This window comes from Heteronotia binoei, chromosome 8 (genome assembly GCF_032191835.1).
Source record: "Heteronotia binoei isolate CCM8104 ecotype False Entrance Well chromosome 8, APGP_CSIRO_Hbin_v1, whole genome shotgun sequence".
NCBI lineage: Eukaryota > Metazoa > Chordata > Lepidosauria > Squamata > Gekkonidae > Heteronotia > Heteronotia binoei.
This window is the reverse complement of record NC_083230.1, coordinates 9,494,250-9,516,799: the sequence shown is the minus strand read 5'-3', so window position 1 is coordinate 9,516,799 and position 22,550 is coordinate 9,494,250. Positions and strand designations below refer to the sequence as shown.

Below are 22,550 nucleotides of genomic sequence, written 5' to 3'. Positions count from 1 at the left end.
CCAAGCATTAACCTTTGTTGGTCTTAAAGGTGCCGCTGGACAAAGTTGGAGTCCAGTGGCATCTTTAAGAAAAACATCTTTCACATGTGGCTCTTTCACATATTGTGTGGCTCTCAAAGCCCCCACTGTCACATCATCTGGCTTGGAGAAGGCATTTCTCTCTTCAAATCACTTCTCCAAGCCAAGCTAGCTGGCAGCCTGGAGAATGCATTTCAAGTTAAAGTTGTTTTCTTTCCACCTCTCCCTTCCCCCATCTGTTTTCCTTCCTTCCTTCCTTCCTTCCTTCCTTCCTTCCTTCCTTCCTTCCTTCCTTCCTTCCTTCCTTCCTTCCTTCCTTCCTTCCTTCCTTCCTTCCTTCCTTCCTTCCATCAAACACCTGATGTTCATGTCTTATGGCTCCCAAACTTCTGACATTTATTCTGTGTGGCTCTTACGTTAAGCAATTTGGCCACCCTGGGTGTAGTTCTAAGAAGAGTCATACTTCAGCAGCAGTATATTGAAAAAATCAAACCATTTAGAAAATTTCTGGAATATGTTTCTATAATATTGTGGGTTCTAATCATCAAAGAATCGAGGTGGTAGGGATAACAAGCTCTTTATTGGGGTACAGCATGGTAAGTGGCTGTCCAGACTCAACTGGCGAACGGGCCCCATAGTAAGCTTCCCAATCCCCAGGTCCCAGCGGGGGATTCTCTGTTTTTACAGGCTTCTCCCCGCCCCCAGCCAGCTGGCCGGCGGGGGAAGCCCCTCCCCCCATAATCACCATGTAGTTTTAGAGCTCCTGCAGGTCCCTTTTTAAAAGATGTGCCTTTAAGGCTGAGCAGGAAGCAGGAAACAGGAAGGGCTTCGGAGAACGGCCCCTCCCTTTGTTTTGCTTTCGTTTTCAGATCAAGTAAAGTTCTGCAGGAACAAGACCCAGTAAGTATTTGTGTGAGAGAGGGAGGGGGCAGGGGATTCCCTGGTTTGGAGGCCCTCCCCCCGCTTTAGAAAGCGTGGGGGCAGGGAGGGAAATGTCTACTGGGCACTCTATTATTCCCTATGGAGAACGATTCCCATAGGGAATAATGGGGATCCACGGGTATTGGGGGCTCTGGGGGGCTATGTTTTGAGGTAGAGGCACCAAATTTTTAGTATAGCATCTAGTGCCTCTCCTCAAAATACCCCCCAAGTTTCAAAACGATTGGACCAGGGGGTCCAATTCTATGAGCCCCAAAAGATGGTGCCCCTATCCTTCATTATTTTCTATGGAAGAAAGGCCTTTGAAAAGGTGTGCTGTCCCTTTAAATGTGATGGCCAGAGTTCAATTATGCTTGTCACACCCTTGTTCCTGGCTCCGCCCCCAACGTCCCCAGATATTTCTTGAATTGGACTTGGCAACCCTAGCCACATTGCCTCAAGATTCATCAGTTTCACTTCCTTGGCCAGTCCTTCTCCAGGTCAAGGTTTCCTGCTCTGAATCCAGTTTCCTCCTTTACCCATAGAAATCAGCTGGATATTTTGAATTAGGGCTTCCTGGATTAGCCTGCACATACAGTAAAGGCACACTTTGAACTGATTGTTTGGATAAACCCTATGCTAAATAGATAAAAAGGCAATATATAAAGAGAATACATTGTTTTACAAAAGATTCTCATGACCTTTCAGGTGACCTAATGCTTTCAAGGCCTCCTAGATCGTGGTTTTTGAACACCTGGTGTTAGTTTTCTTGGCGTTTTCACACACAATCACTCTCAGGATCCACAGCATACTCCCTGCCCCCATTATAAATCTTTCCTTTCCCTGCTAATTTCCAGAAAGTCCCAGCAGGAGAGAAATATTTTTATCTTGCATAATGGCCTTACTTACCAACATTTATTTACCACAGTACCACTTTCCACTCTCACTAATACTCTAACCTCATTGCCTAATGATTAAACCCATATGCCTCTTTGTAGAACCTGGAGAGTTTAATAATTAGGCCCAAGAGGAGGAGGAGAAACTGAGAAGAGGCAAGTCGCCCACACCCACAGTCATCTCCCCCTCATGTGCGCTTCAGTTCTCAGATAAATTGATGAGAAGGCAAAAAGCCCCTTTCATAATAAATTCACTCCTGCTATATGCTTTCTTGAAAGTCCAGGGAAAGGAACAGAAAAATGCACCCTATTTTTTTTAATAATTTTAAATAGAACTATGCATGATCTGCACTGTGTTTCATTCTATAGTACTGAAATAGTTGGAAATTGGGGTTGGGGTTACATCCCCCTAAGTCTGGTCAATGCCAAAATACCACTGGCTGTCTTCTATAACAAAGTTCTGTCAGCACCCGGTTGCCATCTTGGTGCCAGAGTCTTTTTGACAAACATTAAAAATGAAACAAAGTTGGAGTTCAGTAGCGCCTTTAAGACCAACAAAGTTTAATTCAGAATGTAAACTTAATTGTGCATGCACACTTTGTCAGAAAATGAAATGGGGTACTGTGCAATGTTCCCTCTAAGCTGAGTTAGCGTGAGCTAGCGCACAGATTTTTAGCCTCCAGCTCACACATTTTTGTCTTAGCTCAGGAAAAATGTCCCCGGAGCAAACTAATTTATGCAGTAGTTCACAACTTTAATACCAGTAGCCAGGGGTGGAATTCTAGGAGGAGCTCCTTTGCATATTAGGCCACACACCCCTCATGTAGCCAATCCTCCAAGAGCTTACAAAAAAGAGCCTTGTAAGCTCCAGGAGGATTGGCTACATCAGGGGTGTGTGGCCTAATATGCAAAGGAGCTCCTGCTAGAATTCCACCCCCTGCCAGTAGCTCACAAAGTAGAATTTTGCTCGCAAAACTGCAGCTTAGAGGGGAAATTGGTACAGTGTACGTTTTCTGACTACGTGTGCCTGCACATGGAAGCTGACATTCTGAATAAAACATTGATCTTAAAGGTGCCACTGGACTCCAACTTTGTTTTATTGCTTCAGTCCAACACAGCTGCTCACCTGGATCTACCTACATTAAAAATGTATTTTAGACCTCTTGCTATTTATGCTTGAAGATGAAGCCATTTAGGATATGTAAGAATCCAGCTTTCAAAGCGACTGAGGCCTGTGTAACAAGGTTGCATCCGTATATTCACATTTGTTCGCATCATTTTGGTCCTTCGTTGTATCATTTCCCCATAGAGCGATATGCTTTCTGGGCTAGACCATTGAGGGAGTATTTGTTTTCACATTCAGAAAAGTGGAGCAAAAGACTGAAACTGTGGGGGGACATCATAAAACATGACGCCTGAAGCTGGACCAGCATGGTACAGGTTTATCCATTCATGACAAGGTTTCAGCCAGGCTACATTCAAGACAATTCTGCCCCCCCCCCCCCCCCAATTTATTTGCTTAGCTGCTTTGTTTCCCAAGTTTAGATGCATAGACGTTAAATGGTTGGGTGTGAAAACACCTTCTTCAGTGCAATCAGTTAACAGTGTGTTTCTAGTAGGGTTGCCAAGTCCAATTCAAGAAATATCTGGGGACTTTGGGGGTGGAGCCAGGAGACATGGGGCGGAGCCAGGAACAAGGGTGTGACAAGCATAATTGAACTCCAAGGGAGTTCTGGCCATCACATTTAAAGGGACAGCACACCTTTTTAAATGTCTTCCTTCCATAAGAAATAATGAAGGATAAGGGCACCTTCTTTTGGGGCTCATAGAATTGGACCCCCTGGTCTAATCGTTTTGAAACCTGGGGGGTACTTTGGGGAGAGGCACTAGATACAATACTGAAAATTTGGTGTTTCTACTTCAAACAACAGCCCCCCCAGAGCCCCTGAAACCTTCCCCATTATACCCTATGAGAATCGATCTCCACATAGGGAATAATTAAGTGCTCAGCAGATGTTTCCCTCCGCCCCCACCCCGTTTCTGGCGACTGAAGTGACGGATTGGCCTCTCTACTCACGAGTTGCTGCCAACTTCTTCAAAGTAACACAGAAACACCATCCCAAGAGGAAGCCTTTCAATCGGAGACTGAAGCCTCCAAAGGCACATATTCCTCTGGGGGCGGGAAGGAGCCTAGGAAACCAGAAGAACTCTCACTGGGACCTGGGGATTGGCAAGCCTAGTTTCTAGCAGCGTTGCACATGTTCAGAATGCATGTCATAGAGTGACAAATAACTGAGTGATGAAATAATAAGTGATCTAGGACATATGTGTATGTGACTCAGTCAACATGTATCAATAAAACATTCCCTTCATTCTGTTTTATTCTAGATTCATTATCAGCAACAGTATATTAGGTGCAGTATCGAGAGCTTTCCCAAAAGGCTTACAGCAGAGGACAGAGCAGGGACCAAGACAGACAAATACACTCACTTAATTAAAAAGTGATGGTGAAATAAAATCGTGTTAGCTTTTAAGGTGCTGTTAGATTCCTTTTTATTTTTCCGCAACGGAGGAGCCTGGCTACGCCTCTGAAACAAGCAGTAAAGGTAGATTTTGCCTCTAAAAGGATTCTTCTCCAAAAGATAAACTGGAGCAAGGCATCTGTAGTGAACAACGGAAATTCCAGCAGCATCACAGTTGTTATCTTTCTTGCTGGGTTTTAACTGGAAGAAGGAGGAGGAGGAGCGACAGGAGCAGAAGAATGAGTTGGTTTTTGTACCTTGCTTTACGCTACCTGAAGGAGTCTCAGAGCAGCTTAGAATCATCTTCCCTCATACTAAACCTTTAATGGCATAATAGATTCAAATAAAAACACACAGAATATAAAAATTTAAACATTGGAGATAAAATCAAAATGAAACCGAGCTTGCAGATGCGCTCAAACGTGGTCAGAATTAAATTTAAGGATGTCAGCCAGAAATTTTGCCACAGCCTCACTAACCACCCCCTCAGTATCACTCAATAAATAATAACAGGGTGGCAGAATAGACAAATCTGGGGGAAAAGAAAGCTTGCCAAATAAACCTTTACGGAGGTTATGGTAAAAAGAACAATCATTTTCCCTTCCTCTCCCCACAACAGACGCCCTGCGAGGTAGGTGGGGTTGAGAGAGCTCTGAGAGAACTGATTGACTCAAGGTCAGTCATTCAGCTGGCTTCATGCAGAAGAATGGGGAATCCAGCCTAGTTCTCAAGATTCTCCTAGTTCTCCACTGCTCTTAACCACTACACCACACTGATGATGTAGGCTCTAGTCTACATGTGAAAGTGCCATCAAGCTGCGAATGACTTACGGCAAACACAGCAAGGAGCTTTCATGGCAGGTCAGAAAAAGTGGCTGCTATTGTCTTCCTCTGCAGAGTCTTCCAGGGTCTACCATTCGAGTACTGACTCTACTGAGATGTGATGAAATCGGGGCTATACTATGCAACATTCCCTTCCGGGCTCTAGTCTAACCTATATAAATTTATGTCACCATCCCAGCCTGATTCAAGGCTTGTTTGAGAAGGCATCTCTATTGGGCTGAAGATAAACATGCAGAACACTGTTTGCAGACACGTAAGAGTAGACTTCATAATTCCATGTAATGGCTTTTATGAAGACCACCCGGAATACAAGCTCCAGACCTCCACCCGGAATACAAGCTCCAGAGGCTGGATTTTACATTGTTTTTTTAAAATGTAGCTTTTTAAGATACACTGGGATACTTGACGTGTTGTCTTTGCCAAAGCCGTTTTTTTATGATCTCAAGACTGGATCAATTGTGCACATTTTAGGAAGTGAAGTGTTTTTAGTACAGAACACTTCTGTCTCTTGCCTGTCTCCTTAAGGGTTAAATGAAAATCCTGCCCAACAGTTTTTAAAGCCTTCAGTGCTCTCTGGTGACTCACCTCTTACAAATGTGTGTGGCTCCTCAATGGCTAATCACCCTTCCCCCACACCATAAACAGCTCTTGGGGGGGAGAAATGCACCCAGCAGGCAGATACTTATCCCAGGGGCTCACTTTACTGGACTTGCTGCATTCTAGTATCCTACGGAAGGGTTGCTAAAATTTGGCTTTAGGAGCAGGGAACAAACAATTTTGGCCAGTCTCTATAATAGCTCAGCTATTGCCTCAAACGTGATCTTAAAATACATAGGCTAGGATAGCAAGCATCTATTTATCAGTGCAAGCTTTAACTGCAACCTTTAAACACATATTGGCCATTTGGCAATATCGCTAGAGTTGTGGAACACAACCTGCAGAGGTGCCTTTGATATGAAGGGGTTTACTATGGCATCTATTTTCATAAATAACCAATCAACTAAGTATATAAGATGTGTGAATGGTGTTTCACGCTGAGGAAGCTAGCACGGCAATTAAGTATATAAACTTTTATCAAGAGGTCCTAAATTCAAATGTCCACTCTTTCTCTTCTCAGCCCATCTGTAATATGGACATCACAATGCTGGCCTATCTTTCAGGGTTGTTGTATGAACCTGGCTGCAGTAAAGCCAACCACTTGCCCATTGGACCCAGGTCCATCCTGGCTTATTAAGGCAGGTGGAGGGGGCATCCAAGACTCTTTAACTGATATTATTAACCTTTCCTTGGAAGGTTAATTTTAAAGAGACAGTGGTCCGTCCGCTTTTGAAGAAGCCATCTTTGGACCCGATGGTCCTGGCCAATTACTGCTCAGTCTTGAACTTACTGATCCTGGGTAAGGTGATTGAGAAAGCGGTGGCAGAGCAGTTTCAAGGTTTCCTGGAGGATACTTCTACCCTCGATCCCTTCCAGTCCGGCTTCCGTTCTGGTCACGGGATGGAGACTGCTTTGGTAGCCCTCACAGATGACCTTAGAAGGCATCTGGATTGAGGCGGGTCAGCGCTGCTATTGCTATTAGATCTCTCAGCAGCATTTGACACGGTCGATTATGACCTCATGCCTCACCGCCTTGCCGACATCGGAGTTAAAGGGGTGGCCTTACAGTGACTTTCCTCCTTTCTCCGTGGTCAGGCACAAAGGGTGGCAATTGGTGAGCAGACCTCTCGGCGGCACCCACTTGAATGTGGTGTGCCACAGGGAGCTATTCTCTCACCAATGATGTTTAACATCTACACGCACCCCCTTGCCCAGATTGCCCGAAGTTTTGGGCTGGGTTGTCACCAATATGCCGATGACACCCAGCTCTATCTGCTGATGGACGGCCATTTGGATGCCGCCCCAGACCATCTAACCAGGTTGTAGAAGCTGTGGCAGGTCTCCAGGTATATAAAACATAGCTTTCAGCTCCATTATTTTTTAACTCCATTATTCCTTATGGAGACCGATTCCCATAGGGTATAGTGGAGAATTGATCCGTTCCATTCTATCTGGGGCTCTGGGGGGCCTATATTTTGAGGTAGAGGCACCATATTTGCAGCATAGCATTCAGTGCCTCTCCCCAAAATACCCTCCAAATTTCAAAATTGGACCAGGGGGTCCAATTCTATGAGCCCCAAAAGAAGGTGCCCCTATCCATTATTTGCAATGGAGGGAAGGCATTTAAGAGGTGTGCAGTCTTTTAAATGAGATGGCCAGAATTCCCTTTGGAGTTCAGTTATGCTTGTTACAACCTTGCTCCTGGCTCAACCCCCAAAGTCTCTTGGCTCCTCCCCCAAACTCCCCACATATTTATTGAATTGGACTTGGCAAACCAATTTCTCCTTCTATTCTATATGGCACTCTGGTTTCTTAGTTGCAACATGAATGACATCCTGGAATCATAGCTGAGATTAGAACCCCAAACTTGATATGTCCTTCCGTCCTTCCTTCCTTCCTTCCTTTCTCCCTCCCTCTTCTCCTCTCCTCTCCCCTCTCCTCTTCTCTCCCCTCCCTTCTCTTCCCTTCTTTCCCCACCTTTGTGGCTTACATTGTTCTCGTGTCCTCCATTTTATCTTCACAACTACCCTGTGAGGTAGATTAGGCTGGGTGCATGGGACTGGCTCAGGTTTCATCATGGCAGAATGGAGATTCAAATCCCAGATCCTAGTGGGACTACTGGTTCTTTAGTCCCTACCCCCCAGTTCTACTCAATCAGAATGAAGTGTTCTTCAAGCTGAAGACAGAACCTGTACACATTCATGTACACAAGCAATAATGCCCAACATGGTCATTAAGAGACTCATGCCCTGCGGGGCCTGTTTTGGGAAAGTCCTGTAAGATAGAATTATTCCTCCATTGAGGCAATCTTAGTGGACCTATCATCAGCTTTTCTGATTATCATGCCAGAGTGCCAGTGTATTAAATTATTGTATAGAATATTTATATTTTTATGTTTTGTATTTGTTTTGTATTTATGTTGTTAACTACCCTAAGTCCCGATTGCTGGGGAAGGGGCAGAATATAAATCAAATTAAATAAATAACATAAATAAAACATCCTACAGTTTTTTAAAAAAAAATCTGCCTTGAGTCCCCATGAGAAAGGCAAACTATAAATAACATAATTTTAAAAAAAATTCCAAGCAAAGCACTTTATTATAATCATCTGTTTGACCCAGTCCAATTACAAATGTGAGTTCCAAAATATAAAACACAACAGGCAAAATTAAAGCCTCAAAACATCCCCATTTCTACCATGTGCATGGATCCTTACCACTTAGAAGAACTATGTTCATAGCACAAATAAACTGGAGTAAATTTTGTTAGTCTTTTAAGGTGCTACTGGGGGAGAGAACAGAGCAATCACATCAGATCTTGGAAGCTAAGTAGAGTTATCACTTGGAGGGAAACTACCAAAGAAGACTTTGCAGAGGAAGGCAATAGCGAATCACCTCTGCTTCTCACTTGCCTTGAAAATCCCTAGTTGGAGTTGCCATAAACTGGCTGCAACTTGGTGGCACATATGTACAGAAGGTGCCATTGGACTTCTATTTTATTTTGATGCTATAGACCAGTAGTGGACAAACCGGCTCTGGAGCCACATGCAGCTTTTTCACACATATTGTGTGGCTCCCGAAAGTTAAAGAGGAATTTAATGCAGGCTTGCTCTCAAGTAAGCATGCTTAGCATCCGGGCCTCAGTCAGCCTCTGAACACTGACCCATATGTAGGTGACATCATATGTGAAGCGGGGAAGGAGGGGAAAATAGGCAGGCTTGCAAGCTCTTCTCCTCCACCACACAGGTTGCCTGGAGACCTAGAGCAGGGAAAGAAAGTGCAAGAGATTAGGGAGACACTGGAAGGAGGGACAGAATTAAAGAGGGAGGCACAGGGCACCCTTCGTTTCATAGCTCAAGTAGGAGCTGTATTTACTAACCTTGGTGTCAAGGCAAAGAGAGCTGCATAATGATACAAATGGTGGTTATATGGTACATGTGTGTTTCCTCCTCCCACTAGTGCCAAAAAATAATCCCCTAACCTTTCCCTATGCTGGTTTTATGGGGACTGTTATTCCCAGCTTTTTAAAAAAGTCTCCTTCTAGCATAGTTGTGTTGTAAAGTGCATAAAGTGTATTTCATCTTTCTGTGCAAATAATGTATTAAGATTTTTAATAAAAATGTGTGTGTAATATTTTGTTCATGTCTTGTGGCTCTCAAACATTTGACATTTATTCTATGTGGCTCTTACATTAAGCAAGTCTGGCTACATGGCTACCCATCTCAAAGTTTCAGAGAAGAGCCATTCCACATAGCAGTGGCTGTTACTGTTTTTATCTCTTAATTATTAAATATGTAATACATTTCAATCTTATCCTTCTTTCAATGCGTTCAGAGGGACACATGGTTTCCCCCTACTCCATTTTATCCATATAACAACCCTCTGGGGGTAAGATAGGCAGACAGATTTGTAAGCAGCCCTGAGCTTCTTGAAGTTAGGGTGGGACAACTGCTTGCAAAAATATTTTAAGAACATAAGAGAAGCCATGTTGGATCAGGCCAATGGCCCACCCAGTCCAACACTCTGTGTCACACAGTGGCCGAAATTTTATACACACACACTCTGTGGCTAATAGCCACTGATGGACATCTGCTCCATATTTTTATCTACCCCCCTCTTGAAGCTGCTGGCTATGCTTGTAGCCGCCACCACCTCCTGTGGCAGTGAATTCCACATGTTAATCACCCTTTGGGTGAAGAAGTACTTCCTTTTATCCGTTCTAACCCGACTGCTCAGCAATTTTATGGAATGCCCACGAGTTCTTGTATTGTGAGAAAGGGCGAAAAGTACTTCTTTCTCTACCTTCTCCATTCCATGCATAATCTTGTAAATCTCTATCATTTCACCCAAGTTGTTTCTCCAAGCTAAAGAGCCCCAAGCGTTTTAACCTTTTTTATAGGGAAAGTGTTCCAAACCCCTAATCATTCTAGTTGCCCTTTTCTGCACTTTTCCCAATGCTATAATACCCTTTTTGAGGTGCGGCGACCAGAACTGCACACAGTATTCCAAATGAGACCGCACCCTCGATTTATACAGGGGCATGATGATACTGGCTGATTTGTTTTCACTTCCCTTCCTAATCATTCCCAGCACGGCGTTGGCCTTTTTTTTTATTGCAATCGCACACTGCATTGCAATCGCATGATGTATAATGGTGAAATTACTACAGATGTTCTGAATATCCAACGGTTAAAATGCAAAACTATTTAAAAAAAAATTCCATCCTGTTACATGTTGAAATGGTTGCTAAATTCTATTGGAACAGGGAAACGCAGCATATGTTACACGCCACCTTCCAGAACACCAGAGGTCCTTCAGTCTGTTAAATTCGCGTTGGGATAAACGTTTGTCTTCCAGGTGTCGCTGGACGCCGCTTGACTGCTCCCTCGGAAGTGTGACCCAACCCACGAGCACGGCAAAGCGAGGCGCCCAATCTAAACATTTGGACCAGGAATAACCTGCAGGCGCGGAGCAGCTCGCCCGAGGGGGAAGTAAACAGCTGTCGGGAGACAAAGGCCAGGCGTCCTCGGGCAGCCCCGGAGGGTCTCTGCAGCCTGCGCCCCTGGAGAGGGCTGGCTTGCAGCTTGCGTGGGGGGGGGGGGGGGAGCCTCCCTCTCGGCCGCAGTGCCTGGATGGCTGCACGCAGGAGAAGGCGCTAAAGCGTCAGGAGAGCGGAGCTGCAAGTCCCGCTTGCTTCGCCGTTTTCTCCTCTCGACTTACGCGGGCTGTTTCTTCTGCAGAAAGGCGAGCGGAGCTGGGCGGCGACTTTCTTCTGCCCGAGCAGGAGGAAGGCGATGGGGCTCCTCTTCCAGGTGCACTTCTGCTGCTGCTGCTTCCTAGGTAAAAAAAACCCTCATCTGCTGCTGGCTTGTTGGAATGTCGGCGGCGGATCCCAGCCGAGAGCGAGCTCTGGTTTAAGAAGAACTTGTGTCTCTCTCCCCACCGTCCCCTTTGCAAACTATTGAAAAGTTGTAGAGAAGTGGGGGTCGTTGCGGGAAAGAAATGACTGGAGCAGGCGAGGGGGGGACGGCGCGCGAAGGGGTTCTGGTTCAGCGGGGGTGGGGGGGGAGTCGGTTTTGTTCAGCTGCGTGCCTTCCTCGTCGTCTCGATTGTCTTTTAACACCCCCCCCCCCTTGACACTGCAGGCTCCTTGGGGCACGGGCTTGCCGCTCCGGTGTAGGTTCATCTGCAAACCGCTCAGACCGCGGACTTTTTTTTTAACGCGTTGCATTCAAAGTTCACGCTGCCGTAAGGATGCTAGTCCTCAGCACGTTTGCCTGGATGTGCCGCTGAGCTGCATTTGGGACCAGGGCTGCAATCTCGCGCACGCGCTTGTCGAGGCTGTAACGGTGCAACCCTGTTCTGAGAATCCGGTCTATCCCCAGGGAAATCTGGAGCAACTCGGCATATGATTGCACTGAAAATGTGTGTGGGGTGTGGGTGTGTGTTAGGTTGCTTTATTGCTGTTTTGCCTACTTGGGGGGGGGGGCAAAGGAACAATGGCAGCACAATATATGGAATACAGAAATATTGTGCTAGACACACACTCTTGAATAGCTTATGCAAAATTAAGTAAATTGTATTGTGTCATATAACGAACAGCCTACAAAAGTAGGCATCCATCCATACAATCCGAAATTAAAGCCAAACAAGAGTCTCAAGTACAGTGTTTCAGGGAGGAGCCCTCACAAGTCTCTTCATTTTCCAAATAGAGTACTAAGACTCAATAATAAAGTTCCACTCAAGTTGACTCAACTTTATTATTGAGTCTTAATACTCTATTTGGAAAATGAAGAGACCGAGGGCTCTTCCCTGAAACTAGGGTTGCCAAGTCCAGTTCAAGAAATATCTGGGGACTTTAGGGGTGGAGCCAGGAGACTTTGCGGGTGGAGCCAGGAGACATTGGGGGTGGAGCCAGGAACAAGGGTGTGGCAAGCATAATTGAACTCCAAGGGAGTTCTGGCCATCACATTTAAAGGGACAGCACACTTTTTAAAATGCCCTCCTTCCATAGGAAATAATGAAGAATAGGGGTACCATCTTTTGGGGCTCATATCATTGGACCCCCTGGTTCAATCGTTTTGAAACTTGGGCGGTATTTTGGGGAGAGGCACTAGATGCTATACTGAAAATCTGGTGTCTCTACCTCAAAAACAGCCCCCCCCCCCAGAGCCCCTGATACCCGCAGATCAATTCCCTATGGGAATAATAGATGGGGGCAGGGCTTCCCCCTCCGGCCAGCTGGCTGGGGGCGGGGGGGGGGGGAAGCCTGTAAAACCAGGGGATCCCCCGCTGGGACCTGGGGATTGGGAAGCCTACCTGAAACACTGTACTTGAGACTCTGGCTTGGCTTTAATTTCTGCTTGTATGAATGGATGCCTACTTTTGTAGGCTGTTCATTATATGACACAATACAGTTTACTGAATTTTGTATAAACTCTTCAAGAGCGTGTGTCTTGCACAAGATTTTTGATATTTTTGTACTGGCGGGGTGGGGGGGTGGGGGCTGTCCTGTACAGTGTTCCTGCCCCCCTTTGGAGACGGCATTTCCCGCTTTTCAGCAAACACGAGTGCCGGAGCCGGCGAAGAGGAAGAGCGCCTTTTGCTTTCATCTCACCCGCGCGCTAAGATCGATCCCTTGGATTTGGGCAGCGCGCGCCCCCTTCGAAACGGCCGGTGGGAAAGGGAAGGGAGGCGCTTCTCGTTGCAACCTGGGGAAGGCGGGGGCGCGCGGCCGCAGACCCAGTCTATAGCCCAGCTCAGCTCAGCTGGATTTGCAAACCTCGTTTCTCTGAAGCCATCCTAAACTTCTGGGAGCCTAGAACATCCATCCTCGTTTCCCCGGGAGCTACCTTCCGAATGCACCCCTCTTGTGGAGCCTTTTGGTTTGCCACGAGCCTTTCTTTTTAATTTAAATTTTTTTTATTAAATTTTTAATTAACAATACAATAACCAAAAACTCACCCCAACCAGGGGTCCATAACATTGCTTTACATGTACCATCCCGTTTGATATTGTCCACATATTATTTCGAAAGAGGCATCCTTAAGGAGTACAAAAAAGTATCAATTCGTATAACAATGAGTTACAACTAATTCCAGGTTAATAAATCATAAAATTCATATATTTTGCCGGCAGTTTTCCAAATACAGTATCAGCATTGTTTACATAGTTAAGGAAGGAGAACCACTTCTGTATAAACCGATCTCCTGCTTTAGTGTCATCTAGCATAGCAATAGTAGTAGTTAATTTGTCCTGTTTCAGGACATCCCACACCTTTAAGCACCAGTTCTGGAGTGGAGGTGTTTCTGGTTGTTTCCAATATGAAGCCAAGGTAATTTTGACCCAGATTTGAAGAAGAAGAGGTCTGGCGCCATGAGCCTTTCTGCCGGGTTTCTGCCTCTTCTTGGTGAACAGAACACTGCTCGAGGCTGTGTGCCTGCAGACGTGCCTCCCCCCCCCATTTGGGGAGAGGAGGCGTCTGGCGCCGTATGGCTTTAACTGCCTGCTGGAAGATCCCGGGCGCAGCTGGATTGTGTTCCCCGCACCCCCACGAGAAGGAACTGCGGGCTTTGAAGTTAGGGTTGCCAATCCCCAGGTGGGGGCAGGGGATCCCCCCCCCCCGGTTTGGAGGACCTCCCCCCGCTTCAGGGTCGTCAGAAAGCGGGGAGAGGGGAGGGAAATGTCTGCTGGGAACTCTTATTCCCTATAGAGATTTATTCCCATAGAAAATCATGGAGAATTGATTGCAGGTATCTGGGGCTCTGGGGGAGCTGTTTTTTGAGGTAGAGGCACCACATTTTCAGTACAGCATCTAGTGCCTCTCCCCAAAATATCTCCCAAGTTTCAAAACGATTGGACCAGGGGGTCCAATTCTATGAGCCCCAAAAGAAGGTGCCCCTATCTTATTTATTTATTTATTTATTCTATGACTTATATCCCGCCCTTCCCATAAAATGGCTCAGGGCGGCTCACAACAAACGATAAAACAATAAACAGAGTGCAAAGTTATTACATTTAAAATCTTTCATTGTTTCTTACGGAAGGAAGGCATGGAAAAGGTGTGCCGTCCCTTTAAATGTGATGGCCAGAACTCCCTTTGGAGTTCAACGATGCTTGTCACAGCCTTGATCTTGGCTCCACCCCAATGTCTCCTGGCTCCTCCCCCAAAGTCCCCAGATATTTCAATTGGACTTGGCAACCCTATTTGAAGGCCATTTCCCCCTCTGAAAGTCCAGTCTCTCCTACCTCTGCCCCTTGAGAGAGAAGTTCTGCCCCCCTCCCTGGAATTATTACAACCAACCCCAGTGGCTAGACTAGTGCTGTGCACCTTATGGGCCTGAAGAAAACCCCAAGAACAAGTGTGCTGTTTCAAACTTTTAGCAGTCCTTCAGGCCAATATCTGGTTTCATGCAGTGGGCCAGCCACTGCTTCCATCCAACCATGTTAATTCCCAAATAAAAGGAGTGTGCAGTTGTGTAGGGAAGGCAATCCCCCCAACCTTAACTGGGTTTAAAACCCAGGGCATTTAGTTTTGGAACAGAGATTCATAATGCTGAAAGGCTGAAATTTCCTGGGTTATGCCCTCTTTGCCCCTGCATCTCCATAGCGGGAAAAGCATCACCAGTTGAATTCCTGACCATTTTACAGCTGTCACCAGGATGACAACATAATCCCTGAGTTATGAAATATATATTGCAGAATTGGAGGGGGAGTGTGGAGAGATTAGGCCTATTCCTTTTCTTCTAGTATTTTTTACAAAACTCAAATTGGGCAATAATGTGGACACACTTTACCTTTCATTCGTCTTGTAACTGGACCAAGGGTATTAAGCCCTCAGAACCAGATGGGCAGGCCACCAACGGGATTCAGCCCAGCAATTGTTTGAGTTCCTTTGCTACTTCTGGCAAGGTTTTTTGAGGGTTTTTTTTTGTGGATCAAACAGTGGTGAGGTACTGGCTCGAGCTCCCTATTTGATGTGCCCCTTTCAGAGTCTTGACCATGGTATTCTGAAGCGGGAGATGGCTGTGTGATAACATGATTATTTCTTCATCTTAGTTTTGTCTGTGGTGGCAAAAATCCCCCTCATCACAGGTGGAGAGGAAATGAGGTTGCGTGCAGCGCCCTAGAATGATGGGGCGGTTCCAATTACTGTTTCTCCCATCACTCAAATTAATTTTATAGTCATGGCTCTTCCACCTTAAGATGGATGTCTGGTTGTGAAGATATCCCAGTGTCATGTGTTGTGGATTTTATGGCTGTTGCTGGTTGTCCAGTTTCACAATAGCCATGGAGCTGAGAATGCTTTCAGCCTGTCATAGGACAGGAATTGATGACTCCAGTCAAGTGTTTGGTAGCAAACTCATAAAAGCATTGCCAGATAGAGTGTTTTAAGGTGATGTTTACTATTCTGGATTTTCTCTGTTCTGTAGTACATAACGGATATCCCTTAATCTAGAACAGAGGTTGTCAAGTCTGCTGTATTTTTGGGAATATATTTTCTAACTCTGGTTCAGAAGCAAGGGATTCTGGGTCCATACTGAACACCGAATGCTGCTAGCTAACTCTCCTTCCCCCCCCCCCTCCTCCTAGCTATGCCTTTGTTGGGTAGTTTACTTTGAAATGCTGATATGGGAATGAGATGTTGGAGCCTTCTCAGACCAAAAGGGCTGTGGGAGTACAGAGCGCCGCGGCTTTGGTGTGAGAATGAGAGATTAACATCCTAGTGTGAAAACCTGTTGTTTAGTGTACCCCGCCCGTAGGAATCCTTTGATCTACACCTTAAAAATGCTTGGTTCATGTTTGGTACCTTAGTCCTTCAATTGTTATCATGGTCTACTTTTCGGCTTTCAATAAACTAGAAGCTTGTTTTCAACCAAGGACTCGTTATTGAATCCAGCTGACTTGACATTTTGAAGGACTCCCTTTATTGGAGTTCAACCTTTCCGGCAACTGAAAAGGCGATGTCCGATCAGCCTCCGGACAACGGGGAACTCCCAGCCAGAGCGGAGGGGGCCGAGACACCCTGGCACATCCACACTGCCAGAAGGACCGCGGCTTCCCCTCCCCAGTTCCAGTTGGTGGGCACCCCCCGGCAATACCAGCCGAGGACCTCGACCACGTTGATGGACCAGGCACCGATCCGCCGAGAGGCGATCATGACCCGCCACACCAAGCGGGTTCAACTGGCCGAAGCCACGGCTACCAACCCGGGAGAGCCGGAGGAAGGAGCCGAGGCGACCGCGACCCAAGCCCCGGGCGGCGGGAGCGAAAGCGTAGAGTGCGGGGAGGAGGACGAAGGGGGGCTGAAACCCAAGGACCCGCACGACGAGGACTTCCAGATGTTCCAGTCAATGGTGCGCCGTGAGGTCGACGGGGCAGTGAGGGACCTCAAGGACCAACTACAGACCCTGACCGCCCAACTGGGGAGAGCGTTGGGAGTAACCGGGACTCGCCAACAGCAGCCGGGGCCAGGGGGGCCACGCGGCCGACCGAGCCAACCCCCACCCGCCGCTGTGGCGGCCACCCAGGCGCCGGCGGCGCCCCAAGCGCCGGCGGGCCCCGCCCCGGTCAGACAGCGAGACCTTGGGGGGAGCCGGGAGCTGGATGCAACATTCGACGGGGATCCGGAGGAGGTGAACTATTTTGCAATCCAAGCGAATAGTTACATGTACTATTGGGGAGATCTGTTCCCCGATGAAGTGAGCCGAGTGGACTATTTGGGCTCGAAGTTGCGGGGGGCCGCCAAGAAGTGGTATGTGAGCCTGTGTGAGACCAACAGTCCGATCCTGCACTTCGTGAACACGTTCGTGCAAGCTCTACTGACCCAATACGAGGACCCCCTGCAAGAGGCCAGGGCGCTTTCGGCGCTACGAAATATGAAGCAAGGGGCCCGATCCATCCGGGAGTATGCGGCGGATTTCCAGGCTAACGCCGCCCGGGCCCGGAATTGGAACGAAGTAATGAAGATTGAACACTTCACCAACGGGCTGAACCCCAGCATCCTGGACCGGGCGCTAACCCAGGCCCACCCAGACACGCTAGTGGGGTGGATCCAGCTCGCGGGAGAGGTGGAGACCAACCTGAAGCGGGTGGCAATGCTGCAGCAGGCTGCAGCTCCAATCTTTCATCGGATTCTCCAATTTTTACAGAGGATTCATTGAGGGGTTCGCTCAAATCGCCCTGCCCCTGACGGACCTCCTCAAAACAAAGGGGAAGGGGGAAGACGCAAAGCGACCGGGGTCGAAGCTTAACTGGACACCCGCTTGCCAGGCGGCTTTCGACCGGCTCAAGCAACTGTTCACTAGCGAGCCAGTCCTGAGTCACCCAGACGAGCTCAAGGGCTTCGTGGTCCAGTGCGACGCCTCCGATGTCGCCGTAGGAGCCATTCTCATGCAGAGGGATGGGGAGGGGAAATTGCGACCCTGTGCCTACATCTCAAGGAAATTCTCAGATGAGCAGAGGAACTGGTCAGTGTGGGACAAGGAAGCCTTCGCAGTCATGTTTGCGCTAAAGACATGGAGATCGTGGCTGGAGGGGGCTAGAGTGCCATTTGAAATATGGACGGATCACAAAAACCTGGAGGCACTCACGGGGAAAAGAAAGCTCAGTGAGAAACAGATCAGATGGGCGGGGTTCTTTTCCAAGTTCGATTTCATTCTGAAACACATCCCGGGGACACGTAACTTCTTGGCTGATGCCCTGTCCAGGCTCCCGCAGCACGAAAGCCAGAGGGAAGAGGTGGTCGACTCCTTAATTTCCCCCACACAAGTGGCAGCCATGGTCACCACCCGCTCGCAAAAGAGGAGGGAGCTGGACGGAATCAGTCGGGAACGCATCGCTCTAGAGGCCGAGAGGGAGGGAGGCGGGCGGCCTGAGGGGGTGCAGAAGGGGAAGGATGGACTGTGGTATAAAGGGGAGAAACTGTACATCCCGATGAATCTGAGAAAAGAAATCTTGCAGCTTTGCCACTCATCTAAATTGGCGGGCCACTTTGGCTATGTAAAGACGCTGCACCTAGTAAACCGGCAGTTCTGGTGGCCGTCCCTCCGAAGGGACGTGTCGGAATTCGCGACCAGCTGCCCAGTGTGCATAATGGCGAAGAAGAGGGGGGGGAAGCCCCCTGGTCTCCTGCAGCCGCTAGAAACAGCCAAACGCCCCTGGGCCATTGTGTCGATGGATTTTATAGTAGAGCTCCCCTCTTCACGGGGGAAGACGGTCATTTTGGTGGTAGTGGACACGTTTTCCAAGCAAGCCCATTTCATTCCCTGTGCCCAACTACCCACAGCCAGGAAGCTGGCCATCCTATTCTTCGATCACGTGGCCAAACACCATACAATCCCAGACAAAGTAATTAGTGACAGGGGGCCTCAGTTCGTTGCCACCTTCTGGCGGGAGTTCTGCAAACTATTAGGGATGGAGCAGGGGTTAAGTTCAGCATACCACCCCCAGACAGATGGACAGACGGAGAGAGTGAACGGGGTGCTAGAACAGTATTTACGATGCTTTGTGGGCCAACGCCAGGCAGACTGGGTAGACCTCCTCCCGTTTGCAGAGTACGCCTACAACAACAGCGCCCACAGTTCCACCAAAGCCTCCCCCTTCGCCACGGTGTTGGGATATGAGGGAAAGCCAATCCCGCTGCTGCCGGGGGGGGGAGAGCCCAGAAACGGGTTCTGCGTTTGAGCAATGGTGGCAAGGACCTAGCCAATACTGGCCCTCCATCCAGGAGAACTTAAAAGCAGCAAAGGAGGCTTACAAGAAGCAATATGATAAGTCTCATGTGCCAGTCTGGGAACTAAAGGTTGGGGACTCAGTGTACCTGTCAACGAAAAATCTACCTCTCTCCCAACCATCCAGAAAGTTGGCCTTTAAGTTCATAGGGCCTTTCAAGATCAAACGAGTGATTAACCCAGTAACTGTGGAGTTAGATTTGCCTCCGGCCCTTGGTAAAGTTCACCCTGTGTTTCATTGCAGCCTGCTGCGTCGAAGCCCAACCTCGACCAATTGGCATCAAACGGAATCACCGCCCCTCTCGGGTCGGGGGAGTGCAGAGCCCCCCCCCCCCAGGCTTCAAAGCACGAAAGCATGATCAAGAACAACCTCGAGCCCGCACCGTAGGGGGGGCTTAGGGGGGGCAGTATGTCAAGTCTGCTGTATTTTTGGGAATATATTTTCTAACTCTGGTTCAGAAGCAAGGGATTCTGGGTCCATACTGAACACCGAATGCTGCTAGCTAACTCTCCTTCCCCCCCCCCTCCTCCTAGCTATGCCTTTGTTGGGTAGTTTACTTTGAAATGCTGATATGGGAATGAGATGTTGGAGCCTTCTCAGACCAAAAGGGCTGTGGGAGTACAGAGTGCCACGGCTTTGGTGTGAGAATGAGAGATTAACATCCTAGTGTGAAAACCTGTTGTTTAGTGTACCCCGCCCGTAGGAATCCTTTGATCTACACCTTAAAAATGCTTGGTTCATGTTTGGTACCTTAGTCCTTCAATTGTTATCATGGTCTACTTTTCGGCTTTCAATAAACTAGAAGCTTGTTTTCAACCAAGGACTCGTTATTGAATCCAGCTGACTTGACAGAGGTGGCCAAACTTGCTTAACGTAAGAGCCACATAGAATAAACGTCAGATATTTGAGAGCCGCAAGAGATGAACATCAGGTGTTTGAGAGCCACAGGACGGGAAGGAAGGAGGAAAAGAAGGAAGGTGGAAAGAAAGTAAATAGATGGTGGGAGAGGAGGATGGAGTGAGAGGTGGAAAGAAAGCAACTTCAGCTTTCTCCAAACTGCTGGCAGCCTTGACTTGGAGAAGTGATTTAAACAGACAAGCCCTCTCCAAGCTCACCAATGGGGCGCTTGGGGCTTCGAGGGCCACACAATATGTTGTGAAAGAGCCACATGTGGCTACCGAGCCACAGTTTGGCCACCCCTGATCTAGAACATAATGGATATCCCTTAATCTAGAACATCTAGCAACATAAATGTAAGCTGACTGTAATCATGAAATCTCCACTGTTGAAAAGTTTTCCCTTTGTGCTGCTAATCTGCTCTTGGTTCTCTTTCATATTTGTAGGCCTCTGGACTGCTGTAGTAAGTCAGCAACCAGAATTCAGCCATGGATGTGCTGAGGGGAGTTGCTATCCGGCTACAGGAGACTTGCTAATTGGGCGAGCCTCCGAACTTTCTGTCACCTCCACCTGTGGGCTACAAAAACCTGAACCATACTGTATTGTGAGTCACCTCCAGGTAAGCCATAGCTGGACATTCAGAGGACAGTGTCGTTTAAGCATACTTAGAAATGTAAAATTACCAGAAATTTTGAAAGGGGGGGGGGAAATTCCCCAAATTTCTCCCCTTCCCCCATCGTCACAATCTCTAATAATGCAAGTAAAATTGGTCACTGTGTTGCGGCCTCCTCCCTTTTTCCCTTCACTATCCAAGCAGCCCCACACCCTCTCTAGATAAGTAGAAACATCTGGTGTTGCCTAGGGGCTGAGAGGAAGCAGACGGCATCCCTCAGGCCTTGGTTTGTTTGTACAGTTGCTTGTGTCCTGCAGTTTCCTGCTCTTGTTTGTTTTTTGCTCCTTAAGTGCATCAAACCACTGTCTCCCAGGATTATTAGGAGTGTAAACGCTCTTCCCTGGAAGTTTTCTATGATACCAGCAAAAACTCTGAGCTCAAACTCCTTGGGGTTCTGTTCCAAAATACAGATAGTCCTAGGGAAAAATACACAACTTTTTTCAAGCTGTAACAAAATATGTGTCCTTTGGGGTGTGCTGTCGTAGAAACTTCTCCCGTTCATCTGTTGCATTTTTTTCAGTATTGAAGAAAAGCAAGTTCAGTAAGGTGTGATAAAATCTTCTGCCATAGTTATGCTTCTGTTTGTTTGGACAATGCTATCCCAAGGTTCTTTGATGCCCAAAAAGCTGCCACGTGCAGTGCTACAAGTGTATCCCAGGATGCTTTGCAGTGGCACATAGATGCCCCACAAATTATTGTTAGTCTTCCGTATAAGTGAAGAGAGTTCTGTCAGTGCATTGGTGCACAAATGGAGCTCTACTTCAGAATAACAAGGGGGGAAATCATAAGAAGACAAGAATCCAGTAACACCTTAAAAAGTAGAAATTTTATTCCTGCATGAGCTTTAGTGAGTCAGAGGTCACTTAATAAAATGCATAATGTGTCCTGCAGTAAATTTTGTTAGCCTTTAAGGGGCCACTGGACTCCTATTTATTCTCTTGCTACCCACTAACACAGATAATCATCTGCAGGGCCATAGCCAGCCAGGCGGCATACATGGAGGTCCACCCCCTTTTTCATCTGTAGTGCCCCCCCATTTCCCCTGCCTCTGGGCACTGGGTGGTTTAGGGTTGCCAAGTCCCCTCCACTCTCCAGCAGGGGACTTTCACACATGTACAGAGGACGTGCACGATGCAGTGATGTCACCCAGAAGTGACGTCATCACGCCAGCGACAGCTCTCGTGGCCGCTCTAGGCGTTTCTGAGAAAACTATTGTTTTCCTGGATGCCCTAGCCATTTGGGAGGTAAAAATTCTATGGTGCCTGTTGCACCATAGAGCAGGGGTGGCCATCGGTAGCTCTCCAGATGTTTTTTGCCTACAACTCCCATCAACCCCAGCCGTTGGCCATGCTGGCTGGGGCTGATGGGAGTTGTAGGGAAAAAACATCTGGAGAGCTTCCGTTGGCCACCCCGCCATAGAGTTTTCCCTGCAAATGGCTAGAGCATCCGGGAAAACCATAGAAAACCAACGATGTCAAGGGAGGTTCACGCCCACGATGTCAAGATGGGTTGGGAACCTCCCTGGAGGGGGAACCCCCACCCGGATCGGAGGTTTGGAAGCCCTAGGGTGGTTACAGTCATGGCAGCAGAGTGTGCCTTGCTGGCCAGGGGCCACCAGTCAGCTTCTAACCTGACTGCTCAACAATTTCATTGAATGCCCATGAGTTCTTGTATTGTGAGAAAGGGAGAAAAGTACTTCTTTCTCTGCCTTCTCTATCCCATGCATAATCTTGTAAACCTCTATCATGTCACTCCGCAGTCAACGTTTCTCCGAGCTAAAGAGCCCCAAGCGTTTTAACCTTTCTTCATAGGGAAAGTGTTCCAAACCTTTAATCATTCTAGTTGCCCTTTTCTGCGCTTTTCCCAATGCTATAATATCCTTTTTGAGGTGCGGTGACCAGAATTGCACACAGTACTCCAAATGAGACCACACCATCGATTTATACAGGGGCATTA

The 22,550-nt window shown here is 47.6% G+C and overlaps 1 protein-coding gene across 1 annotated transcript in view; it reads left to right on the top strand.

Annotated features, from left to right (window-relative positions):
* LAMB1 (laminin subunit beta 1) overlaps positions 1-22,550 on the top strand; it is a 158,928-nt gene that overhangs the window by 2,242 nt on the left and 134,136 nt on the right. Inside the window, exons 2-3 of the mRNA XM_060246076.1 lie at positions 11,032-11,131; positions 20,368-20,540. Of these exons, the coding sequence (XP_060102059.1) occupies positions 11,032-11,131; positions 20,368-20,540 (273 nt within the window). The remainder of the gene's footprint in view (positions 1-11,031; positions 11,132-20,367; positions 20,541-22,550) is intronic.